This window comes from Adiantum capillus-veneris, chromosome 11 (assembly GCF_014529385.1).
Source record: "Adiantum capillus-veneris isolate H3 chromosome 11, ASM1452938v2, whole genome shotgun sequence".
Taxonomy (NCBI): Eukaryota; Viridiplantae; Streptophyta; class Polypodiopsida; order Polypodiales; family Pteridaceae; genus Adiantum; species Adiantum capillus-veneris.
In genome coordinates, this window is record NC_140941.1 from 138,113,830 (window position 1) to 138,130,614 (window position 16,785).

Consider the following 16,785-nt stretch of genomic DNA (forward strand, 5'->3'; position numbering starts at 1 on the left):
GTGGGTGTCGTGTGTGTTGTGTTTGGGAGCATATGTTAGTACCTAGTTCTACACCCACTATTGGGCACTAACGACGTTAGTGGGGATGTCGTGGTATTTAGTCAATACTATGCATGATGAAGCTGATGGTTATATTGTCTTGTGGGTGACTACCATGGGTCTATACCTTGCACTTTCCTTTTAAAGGTGAATCTAGGCTTAGCCTGGATTCATCTAGGTATATCATTTCTCATCCCTACTCTACTCGGGAGCAAAATCACCAATCATTGAAACCAGTATTAAAACCAGAGTCAAACAACTCAAATTGGAACCAAGACAGATTCATCAAACAGGATCACCAACAATTTCACAAACAATTTCAAACTTAAAAAGCAATCTTAACATCAATCGAGCTTGAAAATACGATTGGCTTTCCATCTTGAAACCTGTGCCAAAATTTGGGTTAGATTTCTTCCATAAATTTGTAGCCGACCGCAACATGGCCCATAAGCTCTTGAATAGTTGAAATAAGCCTCGACAGATAGTGTTCGGCGGTGATGATAGTCCAATCACACTGCCAAAAGCTATACCTTGAAGAAAGATATCTGAAGGTATATAACTTCGCGCAAAGATTTTCTTGAAAGCTTGCCAAGTCCTTGGAGTGTGCGGCTTGGTAGCTATAGACATCCACCACTGCATGGCATTGCCTCTGAGAAAAACAGCGGCTTGAGAAATCCTCGACCCTGTTCTTGCAAGTGATCTTTATGGCTTATGCCCTGTAAGATAGAGCCATGAAGACGGGAGCGCGTCCCCGATGCGTGATGAATTAAGGGTAGGAGTGCCTAATAAGTCCGGAATCCATAAGTACGAGGTCGGGACACGAAGATTCTTTAATAAAATTGTATGTAAAGCTTGGAAGCTCCATCTTGCTCTGTCTCCTTGTTGGTAGGATTGATATGCTTTCAGAAAAGCACACGCTTGATGCTCTGATACCACTGTAACGGGGACGGTCACCACGTGCGAATGGAAAAGAACAGACTTAGCAACTTTAAGCACTTCAACTAACAATTAAACTAAAAGAGATAGGCGACACGAGATGGGGAGTGGCAGAGTTCAACCTGAAGAGAGCATTGGCCCCAAACCTTGGCACCCCTCTCGGTATTTCTTTATATCGCTTAAACTCGGTACAAGGCCGGTAGTCGAGACTCTGCACTTTCTCCAAGAAGCATGCCAGAGAATGAGCCCTTGGCTCATATTTAAAGGCCCTTGGCCTTGAAAATCAGTTACATGAATAGCATGAAACTCTAAAAGCATCTGGCCCAAAAGCTAAAAAGTTACCAGCGCAAATACGGAAATACATATAGCTACCATGTTAGCAACTGCAACGTAAAACACGGAATTTCGTATTGTCTGCCACGTCAGCATGTCAGCGCAAATTTCGGGTTGTTCGTATAGCTGCCACATCATCATGGTTCCACGCAATTGAGTGTTTGTGTGTGTGTGTGTGTGTGTGTGGGCTCGGCTTTATTTAATCTCTTTAGGTCACTTAGGCCCCATTGGACGGGGTCCATAAGTTGGTGGGAATTCTTCTATAAAAATAGGCTACTCAACAAGACTTTGGTGAAACTTCTTCTCCTACTTTTGCTTCTTCACTTGCAAGTTGGCTCCGTTCTTTAGTGGCCTGACATGTCAACAGTTTGTGACACCGATATAAAATTTTTTGTCTATGTTTCCCTTCTAGATCCTTCATACGGTTGGGAGTGAGAACGTGGCTATAGACGCACTGTTTCGATGGCCAAGTGTGAAAGCAATCATTTCTGAACATCACTAGGAATTAAAATCATTTCCGGATTTGTACCCAAACGGCCTAGACTTCTCTTCAATTCAGGATGGTTACCTCTACCACCACCAAACAATTTGCGTGGTTCCATTGAAGAAGAAAAACGTGGATGAAGCACATGCTTCGCCTTATGCAGGTCATTGGGGTATTCTCCCTACGACCTTAGCATTGGAAATATACTTCTTTTGGCAAAGGCGTGAAGCAGACATCGATCAGTGTGTCAGGGAATGCTTGGTTTGCCGAAAAGTCAAGTATGATCGACATGAGATGCCTGAGTTACTCCAACCTTTACCTGTGCCTGATCAACGTTGGGAGAGTATTGCCATGGATTTTTTTATGGATCTCCCTAAGACTCAGACTAGAAATGATGCGATTTGGATCATTCTGAACAGATTTAGCAAGCAAGCTCACTTTATTCTAGTCAAGAAAGCAATAAATGCAGATCATATGGCTAGGGTTTTTCTAGCAAAGCATCATGGGATGCACCTTGGCACGAAGTTGAATTCTTGTCCTGCATATCATCCACAAATGGATGGGTAGACTGAGATCGTTAATTTCGTAGTATTGGATATGTTGAAATCCTATGTGTCGAACATACATTCTAACCGGGAAAAGTATTTGCTTCTTGTTGAGTACGCGCATAAGAATACCGTACATTCATCTGCGGGGAAGGCACCCTTCGAGATACTTTAGGGTAAGCCTTTGCTTCCACCGATAAGATATCCGAGCAGATGAGTTTGTTCTGGATATGGACACCACTGTCCATGGGCAAGTTAAGAGAGCAATATTATAGCTCACAGGAAAAACATAAGAAAGCTGCGTCTTTGTTGTATGATACATGTGCATCCAGAGAAGGTGAGTCTCTTTGTGATGCTTCAGTGCTCATTCATTACTGGTCTTTTCCATGGTGCTTATGTGTGAAACAAATTTTGTGCGATGGCCTTTAGTGTGCTTATGTAACTCAGGTGCAGAGCTGTCTCGAGCTACATACAGTTTGCCAACATACGCGCACTGGATTTTTGTGTACTATGTAATTAACATCAAACTGCTGAAACTGAGGGCCTATCACAGAGTATGGTTGATTTGATTTTGCCAAAGGGGGTTCATTCTTGCTGTTTACTATGCATATTGGAGAAGCTTCAGTTTGGTGTGCTTTTGTGATGGTGGTCGTCGTTCATTTCTGCAGGCTATTCCTGTTCAGCAAGCAGACTGCCCTAGTTTTAAGCTAGTTATTGTGGGTGATGGAGGGACAGGTGTGTAATTGTCAATATGTTAGGAATGAATTGACCCCATGTTTTTTAGCTCACTCCTCTGAATATCAATACTGCAGGGAAAACTACATTTGTCAAGCGCCACTTGACTGGAGAATTTGAAAAGAGATATGAGCGTATGTAGCTGAAGTTGTCTTTGGTGGCAGCTGTGGCTTGCTTTGCCTGTTATGGGATTAACATGTTGATGTTTCAGCTACCATTGGCGTGGAGGTGCATCCTTTAGACTTCTTCACAAACTGCGGGAAAATTCGCTACTTATGCTGGGATACAGCTGGGCAAGAGAAGTTTGGGGGACTTCGTGATGGCTACTAGTACGGCTTAATCTTTGCTTATTCAGTTGCTGAGTGGTCTCGTCATAGTTTTTGTTTCATTGTCGTCCTCATTGTTGTTTTTTGTTTAGACTCACACATGTTAGTTGAGAGCTAAGTATTCTGTTTTTTTTTGGGCAGCATCCATGGTCAGTGTGCCATTATTATGTTTGATGTAACCTCCCGGTTGACTTACAAGAATGTTCCCACGTGGCATAGAGATCTTTGCAGGCAAGCATATTTGTATTTTTCTAGCTGTAATGTAAAGTCTTCTATTGCAAGGAAAGGGCTATCTGTAGAAGCCTACATTTTACTTCCTTTTCAAGTTTCCGTGTAAATCCTCATTGTTTGATTTGAGCTGTATGCCATTTTATTTCTCTGATATTATCTACAAACCATTTATTTCTTGCAGGGTTTGCGAGAACATTCCAATTGTTCTTTGCGGTAACAAGGTGGATGTGAAGAACAGGCAAGTAAAAGCTAAGCAGGTTACCTTTCACAGAAAAAAGAACCTCCAGTATTACGAGATTTCGGCAAAGAGCAATTACAATTTTGAAAAGCCTTTTCTTTATCTTGCGAGAAAACTAGCTGGGTGAGTGTGTTATTTAAGCCGATTCTCACTTGTTTTTTTTTTTTTTGTGTAATATTGAATTGACGATGATAATTTTTTGAAATGTTTTGCCCTTAGAGATCCAAACCTTCATTTTGTTGAGTCTCCTGCGTTGGCTCCTCCTGAGGTGCAAATTGATCTTGCTGCACAAGCACAGTAAGTATTACTGATAGATTCTCTTATTTTTTGATAGTATCTATGTTTTTTATATGGCTCAATTGATTATGAGTAGCGATTTATGTACTATTGCATGTATATTCGAGATCAAATCTATAGTAGTGCATGTACAATTGTGCATCCCCTGTACACACATGCATACTCTCTCTCTCTCTCTCTCTCACTCACTCACACACACACACACACACATACGGCTTTTGGCATACTATGAGATGGATGCTGAATTCGGTGGCTCCCCAAATGGCTTTAGATGAATATCGCTTCCAAAGATGTGGCCTAAGGCCTTGATGGTGTACAGATTCAAGGATATACTGTGCACTGGACGATATGGCTTTGGGTGAATGACTACTCTGAAAGATGGATTTTGGTTGTGGAAGACTTTTCAGACCCAGGTGGCACGCTGCTCGCCGATTCTCTGAGGCGATTGCTTGGATTCTTTGACACATTGGTAAATCATCTTGAAATTTGAGCTTACTTGGTCTTGGGTAGTACGCTACAGTGTTGTGGAATTGTGCTCGTTTGCAGAGGCAAGAGCCTCTTGCACAGGTAAAAAGTTAAGGTACATGTTGCAAGATGCTATTTGGTGAAGTTCAAGAACTATCCACCTATGGATGCAAAGTGGATGGAAAAGAATGAACTGTCAAGAGTCACCAAATGTATTGCAACTTTACCTTGAGGCCTTTGGGTTACAACCTACGTATGTCCCAACACAACGGTGCGAAGGAGGGGTAATGATAGAACTAGCATATCAAAGGTACTCATGGATTCATTGCAATAGCAGTGTACATTGTTTGACAAAAGTATGAAAGTCTCAATAAGTCATTTGTACACATGTTTTGATAGTCTTTCTTTGCGATACATGCGATGATAAAAGGATGCTTACCACAGTAAATCATCTATGCATGTATATATGGCAACAATCGAGGAGGTTTGAGGTTTGCGAATTTAAGAGGATGGTATGTCACAAGGACGTGGCAATTGCTAACTCGAGTTATTAGTTTCTTTGTGATGATTTTTGTTTAAGTTTTGGGATCCTCTTTTTGAAGTTGCAAATGGTCGGACATTGTATGGCCACTGTGAAACAGTAGTTCGACCCTTGTAGAGTATGTATTCAATATCACCCGCAAACAAGAAGTTGATCGTTGCCAGAATTCCACTAGTAAAAAGGTGTCTAGGCTCAGTTCAAAATCATTTAGGTCCCCTTGCCACACTTAATAAGTTGGTTTTACTAGGAAACTAACTCAATGGAGGCACAGTGACAAGGTGGGGTCACCCAAAGAAAATCACCCAAGAACTCGGCTACATTGCATTTTTGGACGTGGTCCTAGTGGTGAAAGATTGGTCAGATGACCAATGAGAGTCCAATGGAAGCATTTCCTAAAATTTAGGGAACTTCTATTTTGGGCCATGAAATCTGCTCGCGTCATTAGCTCCAGAATGACAAGAGGAACATTTTATTACTCTACTGCAAAGTCAATTGATGCACCGATTGAGAGATTTTTAAGCGGGAAGCCCAATGCGAGAAAATTGCATGCATGAGTGTCAAGTGGCACTTTTTGGCCAATTTACCAAGTCTTGGAGAACAGAACTCGTATCTGTTTTTCTGGAGCAGTTTTTGAGGTTGAAAACTCTGATTATCAGCCATTTCTCTGCAATTTTGAGCTTCCTACGTCTTTACCTAGGACTAAGGAGCCCATTTTCAGCATTGGAAGGCATCAGATGTTTGTTTACAGGGCTGTTTTGCTGTGTTTTCAACGATACGCAGGTTTTGGCAGCCATGGAACTCTTCCCTTTTGCATCTATTTGTTCACAGATGCATTACAAGTCAAGCGCAAAAGAGGGGGCGCTCGATTTATGCTGGGGGATGCTTCATTGAGAACCTGTCACATGTTAAGAGCTATTGTGTGCAAGCTTTCCCTCTCATGTACAATGTTGTGCAAGAAGTGATGTCTTGCACACTCTACACTGCTCTCTCTCTCCTACCAGTAGTAACGTGATATCCCACAAGAGGGCTCTTCATTTGACCTACGTACAGTTGTGTGGTCTTATGCTTCCGTGCCGAGGCAAGAGCCTCTTTGAGCAAGAACATGAGTACTCTAAAAGCAGGCACCGGTGAGGGTGATAACCTCATCTTATAAGTGCATTTTCAGCGCTCGTTATGCGCTGTTTTTGGATTGTTTTTGAGCCGTATGGATGCGAGAAGCATTGGGAATAGTGCCCCCACTGTTAGAGGACAGTTCCGAGACTGTTTAGGGCCTAAAACATGGTAAAAACCAGTAAATACAGCGAGCTGTAATTGCTGGTTTTGGGCTGAAAACAGAGGGTTTAAGTCCTCGGATGTGAGTTTCAGCAAGGGGATTTGTTCAGGGCGAGTTTTGGGGCCTTTATCTGTCACAAGACGGGCACCACGTGCCAATAGAAAAGAACAGACTGAACAGACTTTTAGCACTTCAATAACAATTGAACTGAGAGAGAGAGAGAGAGAGAGAGAGAGAGAGAGAGAGAGACGACGCAACACGGAGTGGCGGAATTCCACCCCAGAGAGTATTGGCACCAAACCTTGGCGCCCCTTTCGGTATTTCTTTATATTACTGCTGATTCGCAAAGTACAACAGTCGGGGAGCACCTGCTCTGCAATCTGCGCGCTAAAAAGTGCAAGAGAGGGCCCCCAAGGCTCATATTTAAAGGCCCAAAGCCTAAAAGCATCAAATATGAAAAGCTGACCCCAAAAAATCACTTTTCTAAAATTTCGGGATTTCCCTAAAAATCCGCCGCGAATTCCGGGACGTTCGTACAGGTGCCACATCATCATATTTTGATGTGTAAAGTCTTTTGAGTGTGTTCTGCTTTATTTTTAATGCCTTTATGTCACTTGGGGCCCCATCGGACGGGGTCCCCATAAGTTGGTAGGACTTCTTCTTTTGTTGCTTGTTCTTCTTAGGGTTTCTAGAATTAGGGTTTGCAGGTTTTAGGGTTAGGGTTTCCAAAATTAGGGTTTGTAAGTTTTAGGGTTAGGGTTTTCAGAATGAGGGTTTCTGGCAAAAATTAGGGTTAGGGTTTCTGCTCTCGGACAGCCATATCATCTGTAAGTTGGCTCCATTCTTTAGACTTTGACACGTCAGCAGTTTGTTACATCTCCCCTTCTTGAAAGAGAGTAATCGTCTGCGATTACAACATATCTGCAAAACAACTCAAGTTAGCTCAAAAATTTTCGATGGTCATTCCGAGGAACAATCAGTTTGCTCTTTTTATTAAGGAGTTAGCTTCTCCTTTCTGCTCTTTTGATCAAGGAGTTAGCTGCTCCGATCGGCTGTTTTGATCAAGGAGTTAGCTTCTCCTTTCGTCCAGATCGAAAGTCTTGATATTCCGGCGTAGTAAAATTAGCCATCACACCCAGACCGTATTGATCTTCCACAGGTGTCTTGATGCACTAAAATTACATCCCCAGGCAATCTCATCCAATTAGGAATATTCAGTGGTTGGCACATCACAATGCAACACAAATGCTCACATATGCATGTTACAAGACATAGAAACACTAAGCCGCCGATGAACACTCCCCCCGCAAATAACCATCCAGGCCCGGGCCATGAGCTGTTCAACGACTCCCTCATCACTCCTCCCGCAAATAACCTAAAAAGGTCCGGGCCATGAGATATAGAGGCCTTTTACAACCAAACGCCCCCCAGACCGCAGCCTGCGTTGTTTGGAGGTGCTGAGAGTAACCATTGCTCAGACTTCTTAATACTCCCCCTGTAAATAACCACAAGGGTCCGGGCCATGAGTAACAACAACAATACTCCCCCCGTAAATAACCACAAGGGTCCGGGCCATGAGTAAAAGCAACACTTTTCAATCATTCAATACTCCCCCTGCAAATAACCACAAGGGTCCGGGCCATGAGTAAACACATCACTTTTCAATCATTCAATACTCCCCCCGTAAATAACCACAAGGGATCGGGCCATGAGTATGAACAAGCATTCTCAAACATAATTTCTCACTTCTCCACCCGGGAGTAAAATCCCCAATCATTGAAACCAGTATCAAACCAGAGTCAAACAATTCAAATCGGCACCAAAACAGGTTCAAAACAGATACCATCCATTTCAAACAAATTCCAAACAGGATCACCAAACAATATCAAACTGAACTCAAACTTAAAAAGCAATCTGGACATCATTCGAGCTCAAAAAGTCGACTGACTTTCCATCCTGAAACCTGCACCAAAAATTTGGGTTAGGTTCATTCCATAAGGTCGTAGCCAAGCACAACATGGTCCATCAACTCTTAGACAGACAATGTTTCTTTGGCGGCGATGGTAGTCCCAAGAGATAGCAATCACACCGAACCTCCAAGGTTATCAGCTCGAGAAGAGACAGCTACTGAGAGATATCAAGAAATTTCAAGATATAATCTACTAGGGTTTCCATGGCAAGCATTTCAGGATACCCCATTCTGCCAGAAGTTGCACTCCGAAGGAAGATGTCAGAAACCATATAACTTCGGGCAAATTTTATTTTTTTTCTTGAAAGCTTGCCAAGTACTTGGAGTATGCTGCTTGGTAGCTGTAGACATCAACATCTGCATGGCACTGCTACTGAGAAAAACAGTGATTTGAAATAAATTTGGATCCTTCTGTTGCAAGTGATCTTAATATGCTTATGCCCTGTAAGAGCGGTGAAGACGGGAGCGCGCTTGATGCGCGATGAAGTAAGGGTGGGAGTGGTTGATACCTCAAATATAATTCAATTCCAATAGCTCTGTCTGCTCTTTTGTAGGACCGGTATGCTTTCAGAAAAGCACACGCCTGATGCTCTGATACCATTGTCACAAGACGGGCACCACGTGCCAATAGAAAAGAACAGACTGAACAGACTTTTAGGACTTCAATAACAACTGAACTGAGAGAGAGAGAGAGAGAGAGAGAGAGAGAGAGAGAGAGAGAGAGAGAGAGAGAGAGAGAGAGAGAGAGAGAGAGAGAGAGAGAGACGACGTGACACGGAGTGGCGGAATTCCACCCCAGAGAGTATTGGCCCCAAACCTTGGCGCCCCTTTCGGTATTTCTTTATATTACTGCTGAGTCGCAAAGTACAACAGTCGAGGAGTACCTGCTCTGCAATCTGCACGCTAAAAAGTGCAAGAGAGGGCACCCAAGGCTCATATTTAAAGGCCCAAAGCCTAAAAGCATCAAATATGAAAAGCTGACCCCAAAAAATCACTTTCCTAAAATTTCGGGATTTCCCTAAAAATCCGCCGCGAATTCCGGGACGTCCGTACAGGTGCCACATCATCATATTTTGATGTGTAAAGTCTTTTGAGTGTGTTCTGCTTTATTTTTAATGCCTTTATGTCACTTGGGGCCCCATCAGATGGGGTTCCCATAAGTTGGTAGGACTTCTTCTTTTGTTGCTTGTTCTTCTTAGGGTTTCTAGAATTAGGGTTTGCAGGTTTTAGGGTTAGGGTTTCCAGAATTAGGGTTTGCAAGTTTTAGGGTTAGGGTTTCCAGAATTAGGGTTTCAGCAAATAGGGTTTCTGGCAAAAATTAGGGTTAGGGTTTCTTCTCTCGGGCAGCCACATCATCTGTAAGTTGGCTCCATTCTTTAGGCTTTGACACGTCAGCAGTTTGTTACATTATCTTGCTGAAATTTTGCCAGAACAGGTGTGATCTAGTTGGATACAGGTGAAGATCCCTAGGACTCTAGTTTTGTAACTTTACCCTCTAAAGGAATAAAGAAATACCAAAAGGGTCGCGAATTTTTGGAGCCTACAGGCTGTCGGCATCTGCTCGGAGCATTCTAGCTTTCGAGCCGTGTGTGCTTTGAAGTGTTAATTCTCGTTATAGGTTCTTTCTGCAAAGTTTCTATGTGTATTAAAGTAAAGTAAAGTTTCGGGTGAAAGCCAAAGTCTACCACCCTACGGGCCGGTTTCATGGTTGCGTTGTGGGGATTGAATTTCTTTTTCCTCAAGAAGTGAACCTCGGTTGGTTTGGTGAAGACACAGTATAGGAGCTTGGAATTACACTATGGCCGACAAAGGGACTGGCATTATGGAAGAGGGTTCTTCTTTACAGGACACACAGGAAATTCCTCATGTTCCTATAAACCTTTTCAGTGTTCGCTCTGCCAAAAAGTCGTCAAATTAGGGCTGATTTTCTGCTGCGTTTTTAGGGTTTGCAAGTATGAACCAAGATGAGATAGGGAGAGGTCTCACAGTGGTAGACTGGCCACTAGACCTCCTGCAGGAGTGATGTGGGTTTGCCAGGTGGCACGTTGCTCGCCGATTCTCTGAGGCGATTGCTTGGATTCTTTGACACATTGGTAAATAATCATCTTGAAATTTGAGCTTACTTGGTCGTGGGTAGTACGCTACAGTGTTGTGGAATTATGCTCGTTTGCTAAGGCAAGAGCCTCTTGCACATGTAAAAAGTTAAGGGAGAGATTGCAAGACGCTATTTGGTGAAGTTCAAGAACTATTCACCTATGGATGCAAAGCGGATGGAAGAGCATGAACTGTCAGAGTCACCAAATGTATGCAGTTTTACCTTGAGGTCTTTGGGCTACAACCTATGTATGTCCCAACACAACGTGTGCAAAGGAGAGGTAATGATAGAACGAGTACATCAAATGTACTCATGGATTCAGTGCAATAGCAGTGTACATTGTTTGACAAAAGTATAAAGGTCTCATTAAGTCGTTTGTACACATGTTTTGACTTTCTTGCGGATACATGCGATGATAAAAGGATGCTTACCGCACTAAATCATCTATGGCATGTATATATGGCACGCAATCGAGGAGGTTTGCGATTTTAAGAGGGTGGTATTTCACCAGGACGTGGCAATTGCTAACTCGAGTTATTGGTTTCTTTCTAATGATTTTTGTTTAATTGTTGGGACTCTCTTTTTGAAGTTGCAAATGGTCGGACATTGTATGGCTAGTATGGTTGAAACAGTAGTTTCACTCGCAGACGAGAAGTTGGTCGGCATTAGAATTCCAATAGTAAAAAGGTGTTTAGGCTCAGTTCAAAGTCATTTAGGTCCCATCGCCACACTTAATAAGTTGGTGGATATTAGGAAACTAACTCAATGGAGGTACAATGACAAGGTGGGGTCACCCAGAGAAAAACACCCAAGAACTGGGCTACATTGCATTTTTGGACGTCATCTCAGTGGTGAAAGATGATTAGATGACCAGTGAGAGTCCAATGGAAGCATTTCCTAAAATTTAGGGAATTGCTATTTTGGGCTACGAAATTTGTTCGCGTCATTAGCTTCAAAATGACAAGAGGAACATTTTAGTACTTTGCTGCAAAGTCAATTGACGCACCAGTTGAGAGATTTTTAAGCGGGAAGCCCAATGCGGGGAAATTGCATGCATGAGTGTCAAGTGACACTTTTTGGCCAATTTACCAAGTCTAGGAGAACAGAACTCGTAACTGACTTTCTGACTTTTTGGAGCAGTATGGGAGGCTGATAATTCTGAATTTCAATCATTTCTCTGCATTTTTGAGCTTCCCATGACTTTACCTAGGACCAAGGAGCTCATTTTCAGCATTGGAAGGCATCAGACGCGTGTTTACAGGGCTGTTTTGCTGCATTTTCAGCGATACGCAAGTTTTGGCAGCCATGGAACTCTTCCCTTTTGCATCTATTGGTTCATAGATGCATTACAGATCAAGCGCAGAAGAGGGGGCACTCGATTTATGCTGGGGGGATGCTTCATTGAGAACCTATCACATGTTAAGAGCTATTGTGTGCAAGCTTTTGCTCTCATATACAGTGTAGTGCAAGAAATGATGTCCTACACATTCTACACTGCTCTCTCTCTCGCCCCCCCCCCCCCCCCCCCCCCCCCCCCCCACGTGCAGTAACGTGATGCCCCACAAGAGGGCTCTTCATTTGACCTATGTACAGTCGTGTGGTCTTATGCTTCTGTGCTGAGGCAAGAGCGTCTTTGAACAGGAGCAGGAGTAGTTAATGGCTACTCCAAATGCAGGCACCAATGAGCGTGAGAACTTCATCTTACAGGTGCATTTTCAACGTTCATTATGTGCTGTTTTTGGACTGTTTTGCAACCGTATGGATGCCAGAAGCATTGGGAACAATGTCCCACTGTTAGAGGATAGTTCCGGGACTGTTGAGGGTTGAAAACAAGGTAAAAACCAGTAAATATAACGAGCTGTAATTGCTGTTTTCGGGCTGAAAACAGAGGTTTAAGTCCTTGGATTTGTTCAGGGCGAGTTTTGGGGCTCTGTTACAGGTTTCTTTTGCAAAGTTTCTATGTGTATTAAAGTAATGTAAAGTTTTGGGTGAAAGCCAAAGTCTACCGTCCTATGGGCCGGTTTCACTCTAGCTAGCTTCATTCTATGAATTGCCACCACACATAGTACTAGAGTTGGTGCTTGCAAGCTTGCATACGAGCATACACTGTACATATCTTTGATGGGTGTGTGTTATTTTTTCTTTCACTTAATTTTGGGTTTTCTCATTCTTTTGCTAATACCGCCAATAGAGGACAATTGCTTTGATTTTAGAGGGCAATATGTGACGGGTTCTAGGGTTAGGCTTATTGCGACAAGACCGGAGATGCAACTGATCATTGTATCTAGTCAGAGACTTTTTCTTTTATGAAAGGTGGTTCAAGCCGATCTTCGAGTCATAGTAAGCTTTCTATTTGTTGCTCTCTCTCTCTCTCTCTCTCTAGGTTCTCTCTCCTCCGTGCTATTTAATTCTTTAATCGTGAGTTTTATCGCTTTCTTTGTACAGAGCAGTTCTCTTCGTCCAAAAAAGTGCAACTTTCTCTCTAAAATCTTGGGATTTTAAAAACGTTTTCAGTTTAGAATTTGTTCTCTCTCTCTCTCTCTCTCTCTCTCTCTCTCTCTCTCTCTCTCGCAAAAAGTGTTCATGAAAATCAACCTTAGGTCCATATACAAAAGATATGGGAAGATATACAATACAAAAGATATGGGAAGATATACAATGAGATCATGGGGACAAATCCCAAAACGGACCACTGGATAGATCAAAAGATAAAGATATGTTGTCATAGCTATACTGTAAGAGAGCCAGAGGGATTGAGGAGTCGTCCACCACAAAAGCCAAGGGAAGGTATGAAGATGCATCTCTCTCTCTCTCTCTCTCTCTCTCTCTAACCAAACCAATTTGCCCACCTCTCAAACAACTTTACAAACAGTCTGATGTCCATAAAGTAGTTGGCCTCAAACATCGTCCGCTCTTGTATGGTATCATAAATAGCCTCTCATCCAATAGAAACCCTTTATGTAAAACCTGCACTTTGAATGTGATTGTCTGCGCTCTCTCTAGACCAAGGAGAATCTGACGGCCCCCTGACAACTGCAAGAAAATGTCAACACAAAGTGGTTTACTCCTCAAAGATACATGTGGAAATCTCCATGGATCAACCGCGAAGAACCAGGTAGGCGAAATCTTAGTTATTGGGATATCTGCTAGTGATACAAAACCTACTGAATAGTTAAACTCCTTTGTAAATCTCAGTTACTGGGATATCTGCTAGTGATGCAAAACCTATTGAATAGTTAAACTCCTTTGCAAATTGAGGAGATTTTGAGACACCTTAGACTGAACTTGAACTAGCCTATCTTGAGGGACCTTAGACTGATCTTGAACTAGCCTATCTTGAGACACCTTGGACTGATCTTGAACTACCTCCAACTATTGGTTCTCATGTCTGTGTGTTTAGTTGGTCAAAGTGAAACCGGCCTGTTAACTTCAAAAAGGGCGGTAGACTTTAGACTTAAACCTTATTTGCTTTCACCCATTTAATTTGTCGCCCACTTTACTTGTACTTTCAAGACACAACAAAGGGGAGGGGGATACAGGCTGCTAGATTGCACCTGTATGAGTAGACCGACACCAGATTGGCCCCTAACTTGGGCGCCCCTTTCGGTATTTCTTTATTGTTAACAAGAGGGAATAAACGTCGTGGTTCCCTACAAGCTGCCCCGCACAAGCTCGGCTGAATTTCAACTGTTCCAGCCCAATTTCGGTAGCCTAACTGTACTAGGATCCTTCACAGTCAATATTCCCCCACCACCCCCCCCCTCCATTGATGCGACTAGAATTGAGCCAGCGGCTCAACTCTTTTTACACCACAACTTCTGGGATTCCCTACCAGAAGCAGCGGAGGAGGGGGAAATCACGCAGGCGGCGGTGAACCGTCAGTCGAAGAGCTTTGAGGAGGCAGCTGAAAGAGTCTCTCGAGATGTTGGTGCGTTCTCCGTAAGGCCCCCCAAGAGGCCTAATAGAGGCTTTAGGCTAGACCCGAGAGCCCGGAGATCCATCAATCGAAGACGGGAAGCGTGGAAGTCTCTGCGGGATGCAGAGAGTGATTCCTCTAGGGAAGATAGGGCGTGGAGGAAGTTTGTTGAATGCCGAAAGGAGGCGCGAGCTGAAACGAAGAGAAGCGAGAGAGAGGCTCTCAAACGATTCATGCTCAAGAGCGTCGAATTGGCAAGACGCAAGGAATGGTATGCTTGGTGGAAGCATATGAAAGCTGTTCTAGGGGGGAGCAGAAAAGGAGGGCCCGCTCAACCCCTAAGAGACCAGAACGGCGAGCTGCAGGCGGACGAAGAGAAGATCCGAGACATTTGGAAGGATCATGCTTCTCGCGTCTTCGCCGATCCCTCCGGACACAGCAAGGACCCAGAACACTGGCAAAACCATGCTGTGCGACTTTGGCCTAGAATAGAGGACATCAATGACTCTATTAAATGGACTGAAGTTCGAGAGGTATGCCGCAAGATCAAGCGGCATAAAGCAGCTGGGATAGATGCCATTCCCCCTGAATTTTTCAAGATCCTTATGCAAGACAAGGGAACTAGATCGGATCGATTTAAACCAAATACAGACATGGGAAGAGCAGTCTTCAAACTGCTATGTACTTGGTTTGATTCAGGGAAGTTGCCGGAGGCATCATCTACCTCGGTAGTGGTGTATATCCCGAAGAAGGGTGATCTTTCTAATCCGGACAACTACAGAGGGATTTCTCTGATTCCAATCTCTCTGAAGCTCTTGACCTCACGTGTGATCAATAGGATCTCAGTGAAACTTGAGGAAAGAAACTTCTTCTTGCGTGGTCAAGCCGGATTTCGGACTCAGGAGGAGTGTGTGGCACAAGTGATTGCCTTGAAAGAGATTGTGCTCAGACGAAAGGTTGTTAAGAAACCGACGTTTGCGGCATATATTGACTTTGAAAAGGCGTACGATACAGTGCCACACGAGGCGCTCTTTTTAAAGATGGAGGCCATAGGGATTGGAGGTCGCTGCTTGAATTTCTTTCGAGCCTTGTACCAATCTTCCAAGGTCAGAGTGCGGGTGGGAGCGAAGTTGAGTGAGGAGGTCCAAATCGCCCGTGGCGTGCGTCAAGGGTGTCCCGCGTCGCCTACTCTCTTTAACATATTCATTAATGACATCTTGGATGAGAGTGCGACTGACCTTGGGGTGGCTATTCCAGGCCTACTCCTGAAGATCCAGGGCCTGCTTTTTGCAGATGATTTAGTTTTATTTGCGGAGTCTAAGGAGGAGTTGCAGGCTAGTTTAGATAGATTGCATAGTTGGGCGGAGAAGTGGGGGATGAAGTTCGGCATAAAGAAATGCCAGGCGACCGTGTTCAACGGGGACCTTGAGGAACTTATTGCCTTCAAACCCCACATCGGACCTGAGGAGATTCAGGTAGCTTCGGAATATAGATACTTGGGCATCTTAATAGACAGCGAAGTCTCGATCGATACTATCCTTAAAGATAGGATTGAGAGCGCACGTAAGTCTTTATATGCCCATAAACACCTTCTATGCTCTAAGAAAATTCCGATGTGGTCAAGGTTGGCCTTTCTCAAGGCGTGCGTCTTCCCAGTGGCGACTTATGGAGCGGAGATTATGGGCTCACATGACATGAGGAAGTTGAACCCATTAGAGACGCTTATAGCAACTGGAATGAGGTGGGTAGTCGGTAAGGCCGCGAAGTCGAGTTCTGTGGCAGCAGCAACTCTTCACCGGGAGTTAGGGCTCCCCCCCGTACCAGCTTACTGTGCCGGACAGAGGGTACGAGCTTTTACTAAGTACGCAGGTCTAAAGACTTGGATTGCAGATTTGGTTAATAATATACCAGAATGGAACCAATTCAAGAAGTGGACCTGGTGTAAAAGGACAAAGTTTTGGGGGCAGAGGTATATCAACGGCGCTTCTGTCGAAACCGCAAGACAGGAGAGCTGGAAGCTCTGGGAACACTCACATCAATGTGTCTCCCTTGATCCTTATATCGAGAGGAAGTATGAGGACACGCGTGGATACCTCTATAGGCAGAGCATTGGGAAGAACCCCGGTGGGATGGAGGAGAAAGTCTTGTTACTAGCAAGAGTGGATGGCTTAAGGCTTAAGGATAAGATTGAACGGGCACAGTCGAGGACTTGCCCGTTATGCGGAATGGAAGAAGGTTCAAGGTCACTTACGCACTTGTTGGTACAGTGCCCTGAGCTGGACAATCTCAGAAGCTCAATACGACCCTGTTTGGAACATGCTAGACGGCTGTTAAACAATCCGAGCGGTGAAGATACCGAAGT

The 16,785-nt window shown here is 43.8% G+C and overlaps 1 protein-coding gene across 1 annotated transcript in view; it reads left to right on the plus strand.

The window, feature by feature from the left end:
• LOC147448099 (GTP-binding nuclear protein Ran1B-like) overlaps positions 1-16,785 on the plus strand; it is a 43,979-nt gene that overhangs the window by 11,289 nt on the left and 15,905 nt on the right. Inside the window, exons 2-8 of the mRNA XM_086523964.1 lie at positions 2,785-2,891; positions 3,006-3,072; positions 3,150-3,206; positions 3,284-3,401; positions 3,540-3,629; positions 3,811-3,990; positions 4,087-4,164. Coding sequence (XP_086380090.1) covers positions 2,785-2,891; positions 3,006-3,072; positions 3,150-3,206; positions 3,284-3,401; positions 3,540-3,629; positions 3,811-3,990; positions 4,087-4,164 — 697 coding nt within the window. The remainder of the gene's footprint in view (positions 1-2,784; positions 2,892-3,005; positions 3,073-3,149; positions 3,207-3,283; positions 3,402-3,539; positions 3,630-3,810; positions 3,991-4,086; positions 4,165-16,785) is intronic.